At 35.4% G+C, this 17,542-nt stretch overlaps 2 protein-coding genes across 2 annotated transcripts; one reads left to right on the top strand and one right to left on the bottom strand.

Moving 5' to 3' along the window:
- Window positions 1-7,723: 7,723 nt before the first annotated feature.
- Window positions 7,724-9,503, top strand: LOC107779916 (cytochrome P450 94A2-like). Its single transcript, XM_016600418.1, has one exon. The coding sequence runs from the start codon at window positions 7,796-7,798 to the stop codon at window positions 9,332-9,334; it is 1,539 nt and encodes a 512-aa protein (XP_016455904.1). The 5' UTR covers window positions 7,724-7,795; the 3' UTR covers window positions 9,335-9,503.
- A 3,675-nt stretch (window positions 9,504-13,178) lies between these two features.
- On the bottom strand, window positions 13,179-13,733 carry LOC142164109 (uncharacterized). Its single transcript, XM_075221285.1, has one exon. It carries the CDS (start codon window positions 13,731-13,733, stop codon window positions 13,179-13,181), a length of 555 nt encoding a protein of 184 aa, XP_075077386.1.
- Window positions 13,734-17,542: the final 3,809 nt, after the last annotated feature.

Below are 17,542 nucleotides of genomic sequence, written 5' to 3' on the forward strand. Positions count from 1 at the left end.
TTCACAGGAAATTCCTCAAATGTTCAACATATTCTCAAAAACCATTTCCATAATTATCAAAAAGGGTATCTTGGTAAGGAAACTCTTAAGGATCTTTTAGGTAATGGGATTTTTAATACTGATGGTGAAATTTGGAAATACCAAAGAAAACTTGCTAGCCATGAATTCAACTCGAAATCTTTGCGTAAATTCGTTGAGAAGGTAGTAAATGTTGAACTGTGTGATCGTCTTATTCCTATTCTGACAGGCCGCGGCTTCTCAAAACTGTGTTATTGACATACAAGATTTGCTTCAGAGGTTTGCTTTTGATAACATTTGCATGGTTGCTTATGGTTATGATCCTGCATATTTGTTACCATCTTTCACTACTAGAAATTCGCTAAAAACCGACCAAAAATACCGACCAACGTTGGTTGGTTATGGCAAATTACCGACCAAAACGCGACCATTACGGTGTGGACGGTGTTTTGATGGTCGGAATGGCTTACCGACCAAAGTTGGTCGGAAATTACCGACCAACTTTGGTCGGTATATTAAAATGACCATCTGACAAGTTTAATTACTTACCGACCAACTTTGGTCGGAAACATATTTTATTAATTTAATTTTACCGACCAAAGTTAGTCGGTTTAACTAAATTATATTTTTTTTATTAATTATTAAAATTAAAAAAAAACGACCAACTTTGATCGGTAATTGAAAATATAAATTTTTTAAAAATAATTAAAATTAAACATTACCGACCAACTATGGTCGGTAATCTCAACAATGCAAGCAAAAAACCGACCAAAGTTGGATGGTAGTGTTGAATTCTGGGAATTCAATGTTTATTAACCGACCAACTTTGGTCGGTATTTTGGAATAATTTATTTTTTTTATTAAAAATCGACCAACTTTGGTCGGTTTTTCTGTGTTTAATTTTGGCATAAAATGCCTGTTTTGGCAGCTAAACCACCTGCCAGCATACCAATACAACAACACAACAATAACAACAACAACAACAACAACAACAAAAACACAATAACAACAACAACAACAATAATACAACAACAACAACACAACAACAACAACACAACAACAACAACAACAACAACAACAACAACACAACAACAACAACAACAACCAAAACATTCAATAAATACTTTAAAACTAACAAATTAAAGTTCAATTGAACATAAAAATCCAAAATCAAGTTAAAACTAATTACAACAAGTTCAAAACTGGTTCTATTTGTCTAGTTCAAAATATATAAAAGTCAAGGGGTGTTTTCTACAACATCATCATCACCGTCTGATAAACGTTCATCTACAAGACGATATAGAGAACGGTCTTGTGGAGGACGGGAAGCACGATCATGGGGAGGACGGGAGGAACGATCACGAGCAGGGCGGGAGGAACGATCACGTGGAGGTCGACCCTCTGGAGATGACTCACGAGATCGGGGCAACGGAAAAGCTCCACTAGATAAGAGAGTTCTGATCTGAGCTTGCATGCCAAGGAATTGAGCATCTCTAAGCCTTTCTCTTTCCTTGGCCGCTTCTAGCTCTGATGTGAGCTTTGTCACTGTCTCCCGCATCGCGGAGATGCTCTCCCTATTAAGTTGCTCGCCTTGCGAGGAAGTCCCTATTCCTCGCATTCCACACTTATAACGATGGAAGTTTTTAGTAGGAAGCCTGTATACCTTCCCCCATTTTGGACCGCCAACAGACTCCAACCATATTCTTTCAGCATCCTCGTCCGAAGGTTGGGTTGGCTCACCCGATTCACCAGCTGGATGACTACGGATGAATTCCTCCACGTTACTTTGGTAGCGACCCTATATTATTTTAAATTAAATCAGTATTTCAAGTTTTTTATAAAAGTAAATTATAATACTTAAATAAAATTGAAAGCTTACATATGCAGTCGAGGCCCGGTCCTCGACCCACCTATCTTGATCCCCCTATTTCTTCTTCTTCACAATATGTGTCTCCTTGAATAGCTCATCATGACTCATTGGACACCCATACTTCTTTTCCTGAAAACAAATTAATTTAGTTAATAAACAGAATTGATATACGTAGAAAAGTAAAATAATTTAAGCAATTACGTACCAATCTTCTTTTTATTGTCTCTAGGCTGATCGCACCTCCAGTGTGCAAGGAGCCTCCCTTCTCGGATGCGCGAGCTTTCTTTCCTTTTTCGCTCCTCTCTAGGAACTCTGCGGTAAGCCATTGCCTTTGCAAATCATTCCACAAATTCTCAAGTAACCAGCCAGGCCTCTTGTTCTTCTTTCTAGCACCCGAGAAAGCATCCGCCAATCTCTTGCGAGCTTTATGATGAAAATTTGTAGCCACTTCCGCGCTATAGCGGTCTTCCCATACACACTTGCTCTGTATTTCAAAAGTTAAATATTAGATGGAAACATCATAAATATAAATTATTAAACTGTTTAAAAGAACATTTATACCTTAAATTGATTGAAAATTTGCTCCTTCAGTGAGAATGGGCAATCAATCCAAGTCGCATAAGGGCCATCATAAAGCTTTCTGATGGCATTGGTGATTATCCTCGTAGTCTTATTACCCGGCCTGAACCTGCAATTTAACAATAAAAACACATTAATATCTTAGTAAAAATATTACAAATCAATAGACGCAAAAATAATGAATAACACTTACCCATCACCCTCAGGGACTATGATGATCCTGCCATATCGATCATAATGCACTACCTCGTCATCACCATCCGAAGCATGTGTATCAGAGGCATGTGAAGACGGTGTAGGCGGGTCAGAGCTAATGCCTCCCAGGCGAAGGCCTGCAATAGATGGAGTCGATGATGAAGATGGTTGCGATCCCTGTGACTGCTACATAGCTGGATGCGACCCAAGTGGATGTGATACCGATGGCTATGACCCGAGTGGCTGTGACCCGAGTGGCTGTGACATGGGTGGATGCGATCCATGTGGCTGTGATATGTAGGGATGTGATCCATGTGGCAGTGATGCAGATGGCTGTGAGGCAGCTGGACTGTATGTCGGACGTATAGTCCTGTGGCCCTGTGATGGAAGACTGGGTGTCTAAATGAAGGTGTATGGCTCGTGATGCTGTGGCAGCTCAGTATAGCCGTGTGGTGGAAGATAAGACATAGGCATCTCTAAAAAGGGTGGACAAGAGGGATTATTATTTTCTACCCTCCTCTTTCCCTTCCTACCCTTTTCTCGACCCCGAGAACTAGTAGGGTCATTGTTACCTTGACCCTTGCCTGCCATCTGCATAATATAATACACATTTAGATTGAAACATATAAGAAACTAGCTATAAAACGAGAGTGCTTTAAAAAACCAACTTTTTAATCCTCATCGACGTATTGTTCCTCGTCCGAGAATTCTTCGTCCTCACTTGTTTGAGCTTCATCAGTTGATTCTTCGTCCTCACTTTCTATAATGGTTACTTCATTTATATCAACTTTTTCCAATATGCGTTCAGGAGTGCGGACTTCCTTCACGTAATGGACGACTAGCTTTCTCTAACTGTTCATAAAAATATTTTGCGTCATCATTAGGAGTTTGTTCAACATTTTCATTGGGCTCACCCCCAAAAGCATCCGCAACCATATCCTGAATTCTAGAATCAAGATTTGTATTCTCCACCGACCTACTACTTTCACCAACAACCATGTTATGAAATATCCCACGGCTACCATCGATCTCTCCATGATTAGTCCACACAAAGTAATTCTCTATAAATCCCTTCCTATAAAGATGAAGCTTAACTTCCTCCGATTTTTTAAACTTCATACAATCGCACCTCACACAAGGGCACCTAATTACTCCTTCACTTTGGTATGGTGGAAGTGACATTGCATGTCTAATAAAGTCATCAACCCCTTCTACAAAATCCTCCCGCAATCCCCGTCGATTAGGATAATTTCTATTGTACATCCAAGTACGATGTTCCATCTATACAAATAAAATAAGAACAAATTAATTTATTCTATAATTATAAATTAATTATATCTTTTTTAGTTAATTCAAGATAATTATTTTTTCCTAATTACATCAATTTATATCCTAAAAGTTCAATTCATATCCAAAAAGTCCAATTCATATCTTAAAAGTTCAATTCATATCTTAAAAGTTCAATTCACAAGAACAAATCCTAAAAACTAAAATTTCAATTCATATCCTACGAGTTTAAACATAAACTAACTAAACTAAAGAAATTCAACTCATACCCTAAAAGTTCGATTCACAACAACAAATTAATTTATTCTATAATTATAAATTAATTATATCTTTTTTAGTTAATTCAAGATAATTATTTTTTCCTAATTACACCAATTTATATCCTAAAAGTTCAATTCATATCCAAAAGGTCAAATTCATATCTTAAAAGTTCAATTCATATCCTAAAAGTTCAATTCATAAGAACAAATCCTAAAAACTAAAATTTCAATTCATATCCTACGAGTTTAAACATAAACTAACTAAACTAAAGAAATTCAACCCATACCCTAAAAGTTCGATTCACAACAACAAATTAATTTATTCTACAATTATAAATTAATTATATCTTTTTTAGTTAATTCAAGATAATTATTTTTTCTAATTACACCAATTTATATCCTAAAAGTTCAATTCATATCCAAAAGGTCCAATTCATATCTTAAAAGTTTAATTCATATCCTAAAAGTTCAATTCACAAGAACAAATCCTAAAAACTAAAATTTCAATTCATATCCTACGAGTTTAAACATAAACTAACTAAACTAAAGAAATTCAACCCATACCCTAAAAGTTCGATTCACAACAACAAATTAATTTATTCTACAATTATAAATTAATTATATCTTTTTTAGTTAATTCAAGATAATTATTTTTTCCTAATTACACCAATTTATATCCTAAAAGTTCAATTCATATCCAAAAGGTCCAATTCATATCTTAAAAGTTCAATTCATATCCTAAAAGTTCAATTCACAAGAACAAATCCTAAAAACTTGCGAATGTCTTAGCATATGACTTTACATTATGGCTATGCTAATGTTGTCACGGCAGAGATTCCTGTTATGCATAAATTTACTTAAACCAAAGGATAAGGAGTAATAGATACAGTAGGCTGTTATCCATCTTTTTCAGATTACATTATTAATGCATAGAGTTTTAATTTATGAGTTCAGACTTATCTTTTGTTATGATTTTAATGAACTTTTACACATACATTAGGACAAAACGAATGGACCATATCTGATTCCAATGTGTAAAAATAGCACAGGCTAGCAAGTTTTCGGACTAGTCATTGAAAAATAGTCAGCGTTTGCAAAGTCATTGAAAAATAACTACTATTTTGCTGCAACATAAAAAGTTCAAGCATAATATACTGGAGATCGGTGCACCTGTGTATGAACTTCCAGCATATTATGCTGGAACTCCAGCACGCGGAAGGTTCCAGCATAATATACTGGAGATTGGAGCACCTGTATATGAACTTCCAGCATATTATCCTGGAACTCAAGCACGCAGAAGGTTCTAGCATAATATACTGGAGATTGGAGCACTTGTGTATGAACTTCCAGCATATTATGCTGGACCGGTATATTATACTGGAACTCCAGTATATTATGCTGGAGTATTTTCCGAATTTTGAACAATGCTTTTGTTCAGATTTCTCTTTACATAAAAATTGGCTAAATTTCGATTACTTTTGAAACTGTGACTATTTTTGAATGACCACTTGTAAATCTAGCTATTTTTTAATTTCTTCTATGTTATGAGTATACATAGAGGCCGAGTTACAGTGCGTGAAAGAAAGAACACCTTTCTCCTAAAACTTATATTACATAAATCAAATGCGACTCTAATGTTATGAGTATACACATATATCGAGTTATTGTCCGTCAAAGATAGTCGCTTGAATACCTTTCACCTGAAAGCTATATTGTATATATAAATTAAATAGAAGAATTAATCCAAATAGTCATTCACCTAATCTATTAAACTAAAAATAGCTGTCAGATATATAATATATGTATTATTCATGAATAATATATGTATAAATATGGATAATTAATGCATAATCTATGTATACCGATTAAAAAAAGTAAACATTGAATCTGACCGACTATTTGCGTAATAATCCTTTACTAAGTATTATTTTCTCTATAGATATATTAAATCTTGAATACCGTTAGACATCCTTAATTCTCGGCTTCGCTACTGATAACACATACTATGATTATACATAAAACAACAACACGACGAATAAAAGAGAAGGGCACACTAAAGTGTTAGCATATGACTTTACATTATGGCTATGCTAATGTTGTCACAGCAGAGATTCCTCTTATGCATAAATTTACTTAAACCAAAGGATAAGGAATAATAGATACAGTAGGCTGTTATCCAACTTTTTCAGATTACATTATTAATGCAAAGAATTTTAATTTATGAGTTCATACCTATCTTTTGTTATGATTTTAATAAACTTTTACACATAAATTTATATTTTGTGTCAAAAATTAAAATGCGGCTCTGCTTCTACATCCGCATTTGATGGCCGCAATTACTTAGAACTGTGAGCTGTCATTGGCAAAGCGATGAGTGATAAAATAGAAGCTTAATTGACAACATTTTCCACGTGATAAAACATCCCAAATACAGAAGCTTAATTGTCGACGTTCTCTGTTGAAGATACGGCATCTATTCCTATTTAGTTGTGATATATATATATATATTTTTTTAAAATTATATTTGTCAACTTTAAAAAGTAAGAGAAAATTAATTATTTTTAATTTGCCTTTAACATTTATTGTTCTATAATTAGGAGGCACGTAAATAAATAAAAATTAAAGAATTAGTCAAATTATATTCCTAGTTAATTTTTCTTTAAGGATTATGCAAAACTTTATCCTCACAATTAAATGAGAACGGAGGGAGTAGAAGAGAAGCTATATTAATTAGTTTTTGTCCTATCTTAAGATATTTGGACTGTCCTTGGGTTTGACAATATCTTTTACTATAACCCCCAAAATACCTTATTTCTTAAAACACGACGCTTGACTCCTTCTACATATTCATTTCCATCATTCAACTTTTTCACGTGCAAATATTTTTAAATTTATATTTTATATATAACGGCATTTCAAATATTCTAATAAATACAAAAATAGATATTTCTTTACTAAATACATCAACTATGTTATTATATATCAGTTTAAGCACTTGTAACCAAACCCTTAGCTTCTTATTAATAAAATTAGTTTCAGTTCCTAAAATATTTTTAAGGAGTTAACGTCTATCAACTATCTTAATCAACAAAATCAAACAGGCCCCCAACCCCATTTAAATTTTTAATGGGTTTAAATTTTATACACTTATAATATAATTTTTACACTATTAAATCATCTGAAGGATCACTAGAGGTAACTATTTATAATATGTGAAATTTGTTATTAAAAAAATAAAATAGAAAACAGCTCGTTAAAACAAATTTAATTTACATCAATTACATATATTGTGTATACATCAGTTACATATAGTGTATATAAGCTTTGAACCATCCCTAATATGTAATTCCCAAGTACGTGCTATAAGTGAAGTCGACAGTCGACATGCATTCTGTTGAAAATCTAGCTACTAGTCATTTTAGAAATATAAACGTGGGGAATATCTAGTGCAAAATTCTCTAGTCTTCTAAAAAAGTTGTATATACAAACATTATATAAACAAACGATTTGGAACCTCTACTTCTTGTCTTCTCAAGCTTGCTTTCTTTAACCAATTGTATTGAGAAAGTTAAAAAAAGAGAAGAAAATGTTCTTCAACTTTGATCTTCGTCTAATATTTTCACAGATTTATTTTTACTTCCTCCCCTTAGTATTCTTCTTGTTCTTCATCAATTTTAGAACCAATCTTTTTTTCCTATCCAAGTCCACCAAAATCCCAAGATCATATCCTATTATTGGCTCTTATTTCTCAATTAAATCCAACAAAAATCGTCGGATTCAATGGACATCTGACATTGTTTTAAGTAGACCAACTCTTACTTTTACCCTCCGTCGACCTTTTGGCCATCGTCATATATTCACAGGAAATTCCTCAAATGTTCAACATATTCTCAAAAACCATTTCCATAATTATCAAAAAGGGTATCTTGGTAAGGAAACTCTTAAGGATCTTTTAGGTAATGGGATTTTTAATGCTGATGGTGAAATTTGGAAATACCAAAGAAAACTTGCTAGCCATGAATTCAACTCGAAATCTTTGCGTAAATTCGTTGAGAAGGTAGTAAATGTTGAACTGTGTGATCGTCTTATTCCTATTCTGACTATGGCCGCGGCTTCTCAAAACTGTGTTATTGACATACAAGATTTGCTTCAGAGGTTTGCTTTTGATAACATTTGCATGGTTGCTTATGGTTATGATCCTGCATATTTGTTACCATCTTTTCCCGAGGCAAAATTTGCGAATGCTTTTGAAGAAGTTGTTCGAATTAGTAGCGAGAGATTCAATTCCCTCGCTCCGTTTATATGGAAGCTCAAGAGAATCCTCAACGTTGGATCGGAGAAGAAATTGAAGGTTTGTGCAACACAAATTCGCGAAATGGCTAAGGAAATAATCAAGGAAAAGAAATCAAATTTGACTAATTCTAGTGGTGATGATCTTCTTTCAAGATTCTTAATAAGCTCTGAGCAATATCAAGATGAAGAGTTCATTATAGATATTGTGATAAGCTTTATCTTGGCTGGAAGGGACACAACTTCTGCTGCACTAACATGGTTTTTTTGGTTGATTTTCAAGAATCCTAACGTCGAAAAAGAAATCTTGGAGGAAATCGCTAAGAGTAGTAATGAATCTTCGACGTACGATGAAGTGAAGGACATGCCATATACGCATGCATCACTATGTGAGAGTATGAGATTTTTTCCACCTGTCCCTGTGGATACTAAAGAAGCCATTCAAGATGATATTTTGCCAGATGGAACGTTCGTGAAGAGAGGAACAAGAATAAGTTATCATCCGTACGCAATGGGGAGAGCGGAGGCTATATGGGGGAAGGATTGGCAGACTTTTAGACCAGAAAGGTGGTTGGAAAGGGACGTTAAGACAGGAAATTGGAGATTTGTTCCTAGGGATCCGTTTGTGTATCCTGTGTTTCAAGCTGGACCTAGGGTTTGTTTGGGGAAGGAGATGGCATTTTTGCAGATGAAGAAGGTGGTCGCCGGAGTTCTACGGCGGTTTAGAGTGGTTCCGGTGGTGGAAAAAGGTGAGGAGGAACCAGTGTTGATAGCTTACCTTACTACTAAGATGAAGGGTGGTTTCTTGGTGAGGATTGAGGAAAGGATAAATTGATATATAGGACCCACACTCCTTTCCCTTACAATAATAAAATCTCCGTTAATTATACTAAGGGGAGAAATATAAAGAATGTATATGTTTGCGTGTGAGAGAACATATTTATGATTTTGTGTATGTTTGTCATGAGTATATAAATATATATGTTTACTTTCGTGTGCATGTATATTAATCTACTCTTATCCTCAATTATGTGAATGTGACACTTTTTTAAACTGTGTAAATTTTGATTAATATTTTAAAATATTTTTTTTTAACAAAAGTATCACATATTGAGATGAATGTATAATTCTGTACAGTAACACTAGTTTGGTTAGTTACTTTTATTGGTCCTTTATATAAATATAAAAGTGCCCAAAGGGTAAATCTATGATCTTTGAAAGCGATGTGTAACTAATTTGACCCGATCCTCCTTTAAGTTACTTTTCGTTTTTTTCTACTTCTATTTAATTGTCTATTTTCTTATGCTACCTCTAATGGCGATCTAGCCTTTTTCACATAGCTTCTTAAGTTTGGTTTAGTTTTAACTTTTAACTAAAAAAGTCAAACTGAAACCAAACCAACCCGATAGTACATTTATATAATTTTTAAAAATATTTTATACATATAAATATTTATTGTAATGTAATTTATAAATATTTCTTAAACTTTTTCACAGTTTTATCTTTTAACGTATTATTTCAAGTTTAGACTTAACATTCTTGAATGGTAAATAAATTTTATAACCCATAAATATAGTAACTCAAACAAAGTTCAAATCAATACTAATGCTAACAAAAGAAATTCAATTCATTACTAGGAATGATGAAAGTGTTGGATAATTATTTTAGTTTTACATTGGTTTATAATGAAAATGCATAACTTAGTTTATCTTTTTCTTTATTGCTAAATTTTTTTTTTGGTAAATAAAGAATTTTATTACCAAGTAATGTTATGTACAGAGTTTCAAAACTACAAAAGCAGACAAATTGCACCCGCGAGCTGAGCATAGTGCCCCAACTGCTAGGTACTCCCTATCTATCTATCTTCTACTTTGCTGCCTATGGATATGAATCCAATTCTTTTAATTTGTTTGCTACTTTTGACTTCTTGTTTCCTTGATAAAATATGTCTTGTACTATCAGCCGAAGGATCCCATCAACAGTCTTCTTCTTGTCCTGGAACAATCTTGTATTCCTCTCAAGCCATATGTAATAGACACACCCTGCGAGAGTCATTTTGTAGACCTCCGCAATGGCTTTCTTTCCATTTATTTCTCGGACTGTCCATTCAATCTCCTCATCCCACTTCAATACCGACCTTTGGAATCCCTGCCATTTGAGTAGTCTCCCCCAGATTTCTTTTGACATCCTGCATTCAAAAAATAAGTGTGGAATGGTTTCATTTTCCTCATTACACAACTTATATATTTGGTCTATTGCTTTGCCCTATCCTGCTACCTTATCTTTCGTGTGCAACCTCCCTTGGATCGCCAAATTCATTATAAAACTCCACCAAGGAACAACATAGTTGTTGCAAGTTAGTCTCCTCAATGGCACCTTTGGGAACTCCCCTCTCATCTTATGGTACATCTTTTTAATAGAGAAGAAGTGCTGGCTCATCAACTCTGTTACCTCCATTCCTACCCTTTCCAGGTATGCCTTGGCTTTAAGTATTTTAAGTAGTACCCAGGATGCTTGCTTCACTTGAACCTCCCAGATGTTCTTCCCCTTCCCGTAGTACATATGGACCCACCTTACCCACGGTTTATCTTTTTTGGTACATAGGTTCCACAGAAGTTTAATTATTGCTGCCTTGTTCCAAGTTTCAATGTGTATTACATTAAAACCCCCTGCTGTTCTGGGCCAACAAACCTTTTCCCAAGCCAACAATGCTCTCTTTGATATCTCTGTTGCGCCAGTCCAGAGAAAGCTTCTGCATGTTGCCTCTATCAGCTTCACAACTTTCTTAGGTAGCACAAAGATTTGGGACCAAAACACTTGGACTGAGAATAGTACATTCTTGATCAGTTGGATTCTTCCGGCATAGGACAAGTATTTTGTGGTCTATGAAGTTATCCTTCCCAACATCTTCTCTATAAGTGGTTGGCATTGTACTGGGGATAGTCTTTTGGAGCTCAGAGGGACCCCCAAGTGCCTAATAGGTAACTCCCCTTTTGTAAACCCTAGTGTTGTTAGAATTTCCTCTTGCACCTCCCTGCTTACCCCTCCAAAATAAATGGAGCTTTTGTCTCTATTTGCTATCAGTCCTGAGCATTGTGAGAATTCATTAAAACAGTTCATGAGCAATTGAACTGAGATTTCATCTCCCCTACAGAAGAGAAGTAAATTATCTGCAAAACATAGTTGAATAAGCTGCAGCTTTGAGCATTTCAGATGAAAATTAAATCTGGGTTGTTTTGTAGTGTCTTGAGTTTTCTATTGAGGTACTCCATGGCAATAACAAAGAGGAATGGGGACAACGGATCCCCCTGCCTTAGTCCCTTCTTGGCTTGAAATGGGGAGTTTGGTGTCCCATTAATGATAACTGAATAAGAGACACTTGTAATACATATCATGATCCATTCTATGAACAACTTTGGGAAGTTTAGAGCATGTAGGATTTGTTCCAAGCAGGGCCATTCCAAGGAGTCATAAGCCTTTTGCATGTCTACTTTGATCATACATCGTGGGGACACTCCTTTCCTTCCATAACCCCTGACCAATTCATGGCTAATAATAATGTTGTCTAATATAATTCTGCCAGGAACAAAAGCTGATTGGCTTTGGTCTATTATAGCATCCATTACTCCTTGCAGTCTCTTTGTAAGAATTTTGGATATCAATTTATACAAAATTGTGCAGCATGATATGGGCCTAAATTGCTTGATAGTGGAGGGGTTCTTAACTTTTGGTATTAATGTAATTGTAGTGCAATTGATAGGCAGGTGCATGGTCTTTCTATTGAAGAAGGACAGGACAACATCAGTTACCTCATTCCCTATAATGTTCCATGCTTTCTTGAAGAAAAACGCATTGAAACCATCACAGCCTGGCGCTTTCTGGTCATCTATATCTTTCAGAGCATTCATCACTTCCATTCTTGACACTGGTGCTATCAGTTTCAGCTGCATCTCTCTGTTCAGACAAGGTCCATTTTTCATTTCAATGGGGTTTATTGCAGGTATAGAGTCAGCTGCTGAGCCCAGTAGTCGTTTATAGAACCCCATTATCTCTTCTTGAATTGCCTTTTCACTCTGCAGCAGCACACCATTATCATCCATCAAATTTCTGATTTTATTTTGGGATAGTCTATTCTTCACAGATGCAAAGAAGTAGGCTGTATTTGCATCCCCCAATTGCAACCATTGGTTTCTAGACTTCTGCTTTGTTATACTTTCTTCAATAAGGATCCACTTCTCCAGTTGCTCTCTAGTTGATTTCTCTTCCTTTTTTAATTCCTCTGATATCCCCTTGATTCTCAACCCCTCCTGGACTGACCATAGTTGTTGTCTACTGTTTTTGATTTTCTCATCAACTCCTGAATAGTGAGTACTGTTGAGTTGTTTCAGTCTGTGTTTCACTCTTTTCAGTTTTTCCCATATTCTCTGCATATTCCCCTCTTTATCCATGTTGGTCCACCCTTCTATTACTTTTTGCTGGAATTCTTCATGTTCTGCTATGACATTGAAAAATCTAAATGGTCTATATGTTTTCTTCTGCTGGTCCTCCAATCTAATTACTAACGGACTATGGTCGGAAAAGTAAGGCGTCATGATTATAATATCAAAGTGTGGATATTTGATCATCCATTCTACATTTGCCACTCCTCTGTCTATCTTACTGCTAACTGAATTATTCGACTATGTGTACATTGCCCCTATACTTCTCAGCTCTGCCATATGACAATCATTCATAAAGTCTTTAAAATTTTTAACCTCAGATTCCTGTATCTGATTGCCGTTTATTCTATCCTCTATATTCAACACTGCATTAAAGTCTCTCATTGCTAGCCATGGTCTTGCTTGATCATTTTCAATTTGCCTTAGTTCATGCCATAGACTTCTCTGATCACCAATTGTATGTAGACCATAGATAGTTGTGAAGCTAAATCTCATCTTGCTATCCAATATGCAAACCTGCCCATGAATCAGTTGTACATGAGTAACTTCTACTGTGAAACTGACCCTATTAGGATCCCAAAGTAGCCAGATTCTTCCTCTATCTCCTGTTCCATAGTTGTTGCACCAGTTCCACTGCGGAGCTATTTTATTTTTGATCTTTTTTGCGACTAATTCTGTCACTCTATGTTCTACTATAGCTATTATTGCTATATTATTTTCCTTTATAAACTCCTTCATCTCCTTTTGCTTGTACAGCTTATTCAACCCCCTTACATTCCATGTGACTAACTTCATCTTGGAATGAATAGGTGTTGTCTCTCCCCTCCTCTACTTGTTCTACATTGCCCTGCTTCCATAACCTGCTTAGTTATAACATATTGCATAGGATCACCTATTGCTATAGGGTCAAAACCATTTTTGGTCTACATGCCTTCAGTTTGATGGCTTACTGGAGACCTGCCTGCTGATTTCCCCCTCACTTCTGTCCACCCTTCTTCTTTTTCTATTGTATTTTCATTTGTTGGTTCTTTCTCTATAGTTGGTATCTTAACCATCTTAGTTGTCTTAGGATTGCTTTGTGCCTTTGCTATCTGTGTTTTCCCTTTTGCGTGCCATTCTTGTCTCTGCTTAGGGGCATTCTTTCTCACTTGCTTTGGTTTTTCTTTGACCTGTTCTTGTTTCTCCTTTTGTTGGCAAGAGTGTCCCAATTGTAGGCAAACATTACAATATTCAGGGCGCCAATCATAGGTCACTACCTATTCAAAACATCTACCATTTGGATCCTTCACATCAATCTTTGCAGGGAGTTTTTTGTGATGTCAATCTCAATTAACACCCGAGCATAAGAAATTCTATCCACTCTGGTAGTACAGTCATCAGCATACAGGGGTACTCCCAAACTACTTGCTATTCGACTCAGGGATGTCGTCCCCTAACAATTCAGAGGTAAGTTTGGAAATCTTACCCATATTGGCAAAGTATTCAGTACTTCATCCTGGAAGTTGAAATCAGCTGTGCATGCCCTTGTTATTATCGGCCTGTTAATTATAGTGTTGGGGGATGCATATAACGCCTTGTCCCTGTCCTCTATAGCTGTGGAATCGGATTAGGAAGTAGCCATCGCTATGGTAGTAGACTCTTGGCTTTGCAGCAATTCCCCATTGACTTGCTATGAACCTCTCTACAGCCCCAATTGTAGGGGAGTCCCCAACCACATAGAATACAATTGCCTTGCGCCATTTTTCAGTTTCTTCTTCCACTTCTTCTTTTTCTAATTCTACGACTTTAATACCATCTCGTATAGTAGGGGCGATGTAGCTCAGATTCATACCTTTGGAAGCATATTTGTTTCCTTCAAACAAATTCACCCAGGTCAGCTTGATTGGTGGATCATGCCCTAGGTCCAGTCTTCTTTGCGCCTTATTCGTCTCTGCCACTAGATTCCTATTTTGTGGGCGGTGTAATCTTCTCCGCTACCATCTTTGCTGGTGCGGTGCAAATTAGGTCATTCACATCCCCTCTAAGATCCTCCTGCTCTGAGTTGTCAGTTCCCATGGGTCGTCGATTAACCTTTGTCAATTTCACATTTGATAGTTCAATTCTGTGCGTTGCCTTTTTTGCCCGGCCCCTAGCCATTTCCGTCGAGGGCGTACGTTAGTAATCACCACTATCGTGCGCCTTGAGAGGAAAAGCTAGATCTATCCATGTTTTTTTATCACTGTAGGAAGCTCACAAAAGTGTGTGTGAAAAATTTCCTTACTTATGTAATAAATATTACTAGTACTTATTAGTTATACTTGTTTTAGCATGATTTATAGATTATGTTATTATTCATTATGGCTTATATTAGTAATATTTATTTTGTGTAATTTTATTATTGAATATTTTAGTATAATACTATGACTTATCTCATATTATTGTGTTAATTTTTTGAAAAATACATTATATATAGTTGTATTTTATTAGGACTTAAAAAATATTTGGAACACAAGTTACATATTTTATGCTACGAATACTTTATCGAAAAAAATTCAAAAATCCGAAAAAATCCAAAAATCCCGAGAAAAATCGAGATTGAAAAATCTAACTTTGTTGGTTTGGTTTATAAATTTAAAAATCCGGCACCATTGGTTTGTTTGATAATTGAAAAATTCGAACCAACCCGACTCATGTACACCCCTAATTGTGTGTTCCTCTGCTATGGCCACCAGCGAAGTCTAACGGAATAGGCTTTTCGCAGTCATTTTTCCGACAAAATGTGGCTAGCCACTTATTTGCGGATGTATTGAAACTAAAAAGCAGTATAATGCAGGTTATCAAGAACTTCATTTTTAGCTATCAAATTATGTATGTTATGTAAAAAGTTGAAAACCATTGATAAACTTCAACTCATATTAGTGAGGTATTTATAGTTGAAATTCTCTCTTCTATTCACTACACATTCACATTTCTTAATCAAAAATTATGTCATATTGATTAATGTTAATTTAATGCATTTAATAGATTTTACTCGATCACGCTTTGTTCACATGAACCAGAGCTACAACTCTCCTTAAGAATTGGAGTATTCTTTTATCATGAACTAAGTATTTTCTAACATCATATTTTCGCCAAATGAACATTTGCCAATTTATAATGTCTCGTGTCAAAAAGAAAAATGCCAAAGTTTATTAATGTATGTAGTATTAGAATTCTATCCACCTACCTACTAGGTCCGTCTCTTAGTAGTAATATTTACTCCACAACTCTTAATCAAATATCTATTCTGCATTAACTATATATTGAACGTTAGTTTTTAGTTATAATGAAATTAAATTTTTATAATATTTCGTTTTTTTATCTCGTCTTTGGAGTCTTTTTTTTTTTTTTGGTAATTAAAATTTTTTATTTACCAATTGAAAATATGTACAGAGTATTTGAAAACACCCAGCATATTTGGACAGTTGCCCCAAATATGCTAGCACCAACAAAAACAACAAGCCACCAGAGCAATTAAACAAAGGCTATCTATGGATAGAAATTGAGAGCCTCCAACTTCTTGATCAACCGAGCTTTTAGGCTCCTCTGCAAAGAACCTCTTGCAATATCAATCTAATAATCGTCTCTTGATTCCTTATCTTCTGATAAAAAATTCTCCTATTCCTCTCTTTTCATATATGATATATACAACATATGTTAGTGTAATTCTATAGATCTCAGCCTCAACACTCCTTCTTTTTGTATATCTTATCGCCCATAAGATCTCATTTTGCCGGTTCATTACTTCTCTATCAATATTTTTCCACCATAATAATTTTTTCCATATGACTGTATAAAATGCACACTCAAAAACATCAGATAATTAATGTCTTCATTCGCAGCAGTGCACATAGGACAAGTAAGTTCAGTTATCAGCCCCCAATGTGCTAACTTGTCCCTTGTAAGAAGTCTCTTGTGAGCATCCAAGTACATGACAAAGTTCCATTTAGGTGCACCTAGACTATTGCATACTATCATCCTCCATTCGACTTTTACAAAATCACCTCTCAACTGTCCCTATGTAGTTTTAATAGAGAACTTGTCAATCATTTGCATAGCGCTCTCCACATATCCAGCTTGGTTCAAGAACTTTTTGCCTTCAGGATCCTCTGTACCACCCATGAAGCTCGACTTGTTCTAGCTTCCCGGACTCGATCACCTTTTATATAAAAATGATGGACCCATATAACCTATAGCTTGTTCTTTTTGTTACTTAGACTCTACAACAACTTGCAAATTACAGCCTTATTCTATGTATATATGTCTAAGATGTTGAGCCCACCTGTAGTTCTTGGATAGCACAACTTACCCTAAGCTATTAGTGCCTTTTTTGAAACCTCACCCCCTAGTCCACAAGAACCTTCTACAAGTAGCCTCAATCAAGTGGACTACTTTTTTTGGTAATACAAATATCTAGGACCAGAAAACTTGTATTCAGAATAGGACAGTTTTAATCAGCTGGACTTTTCCAGCATATGATAGAAATCTAGTAGTCCATGACTTTATCCTACCTAGAGTTTTATCTGTTAGAGTTTGGCATTGTACTACAGACGCTCTCTTTGTACTGAGAGGCACTCTCAGATATC

This window comes from Nicotiana tabacum, chromosome 9 (genome assembly GCF_000715075.1).
Source record: "Nicotiana tabacum cultivar K326 chromosome 9, ASM71507v2, whole genome shotgun sequence".
NCBI lineage: Eukaryota > Viridiplantae > Streptophyta > Magnoliopsida > Solanales > Solanaceae > Nicotiana > Nicotiana tabacum.

What these genes read in the sequence shown, in the direction of transcription:
- LOC107779916 (XM_016600418.1), top strand. Translation starts at nt 7,796, where the DNA reads ATGTTCTTCAACTTTGATCTTCGTCTAATATTTTCACAGATTTATTTT.
- LOC142164109 (XM_075221285.1), bottom strand. Translation starts at nt 13,733, where the DNA reads ATGAAGTTAGTCACATGGAATGTAAGGGGGTTGAATAAGCTGTACAAG.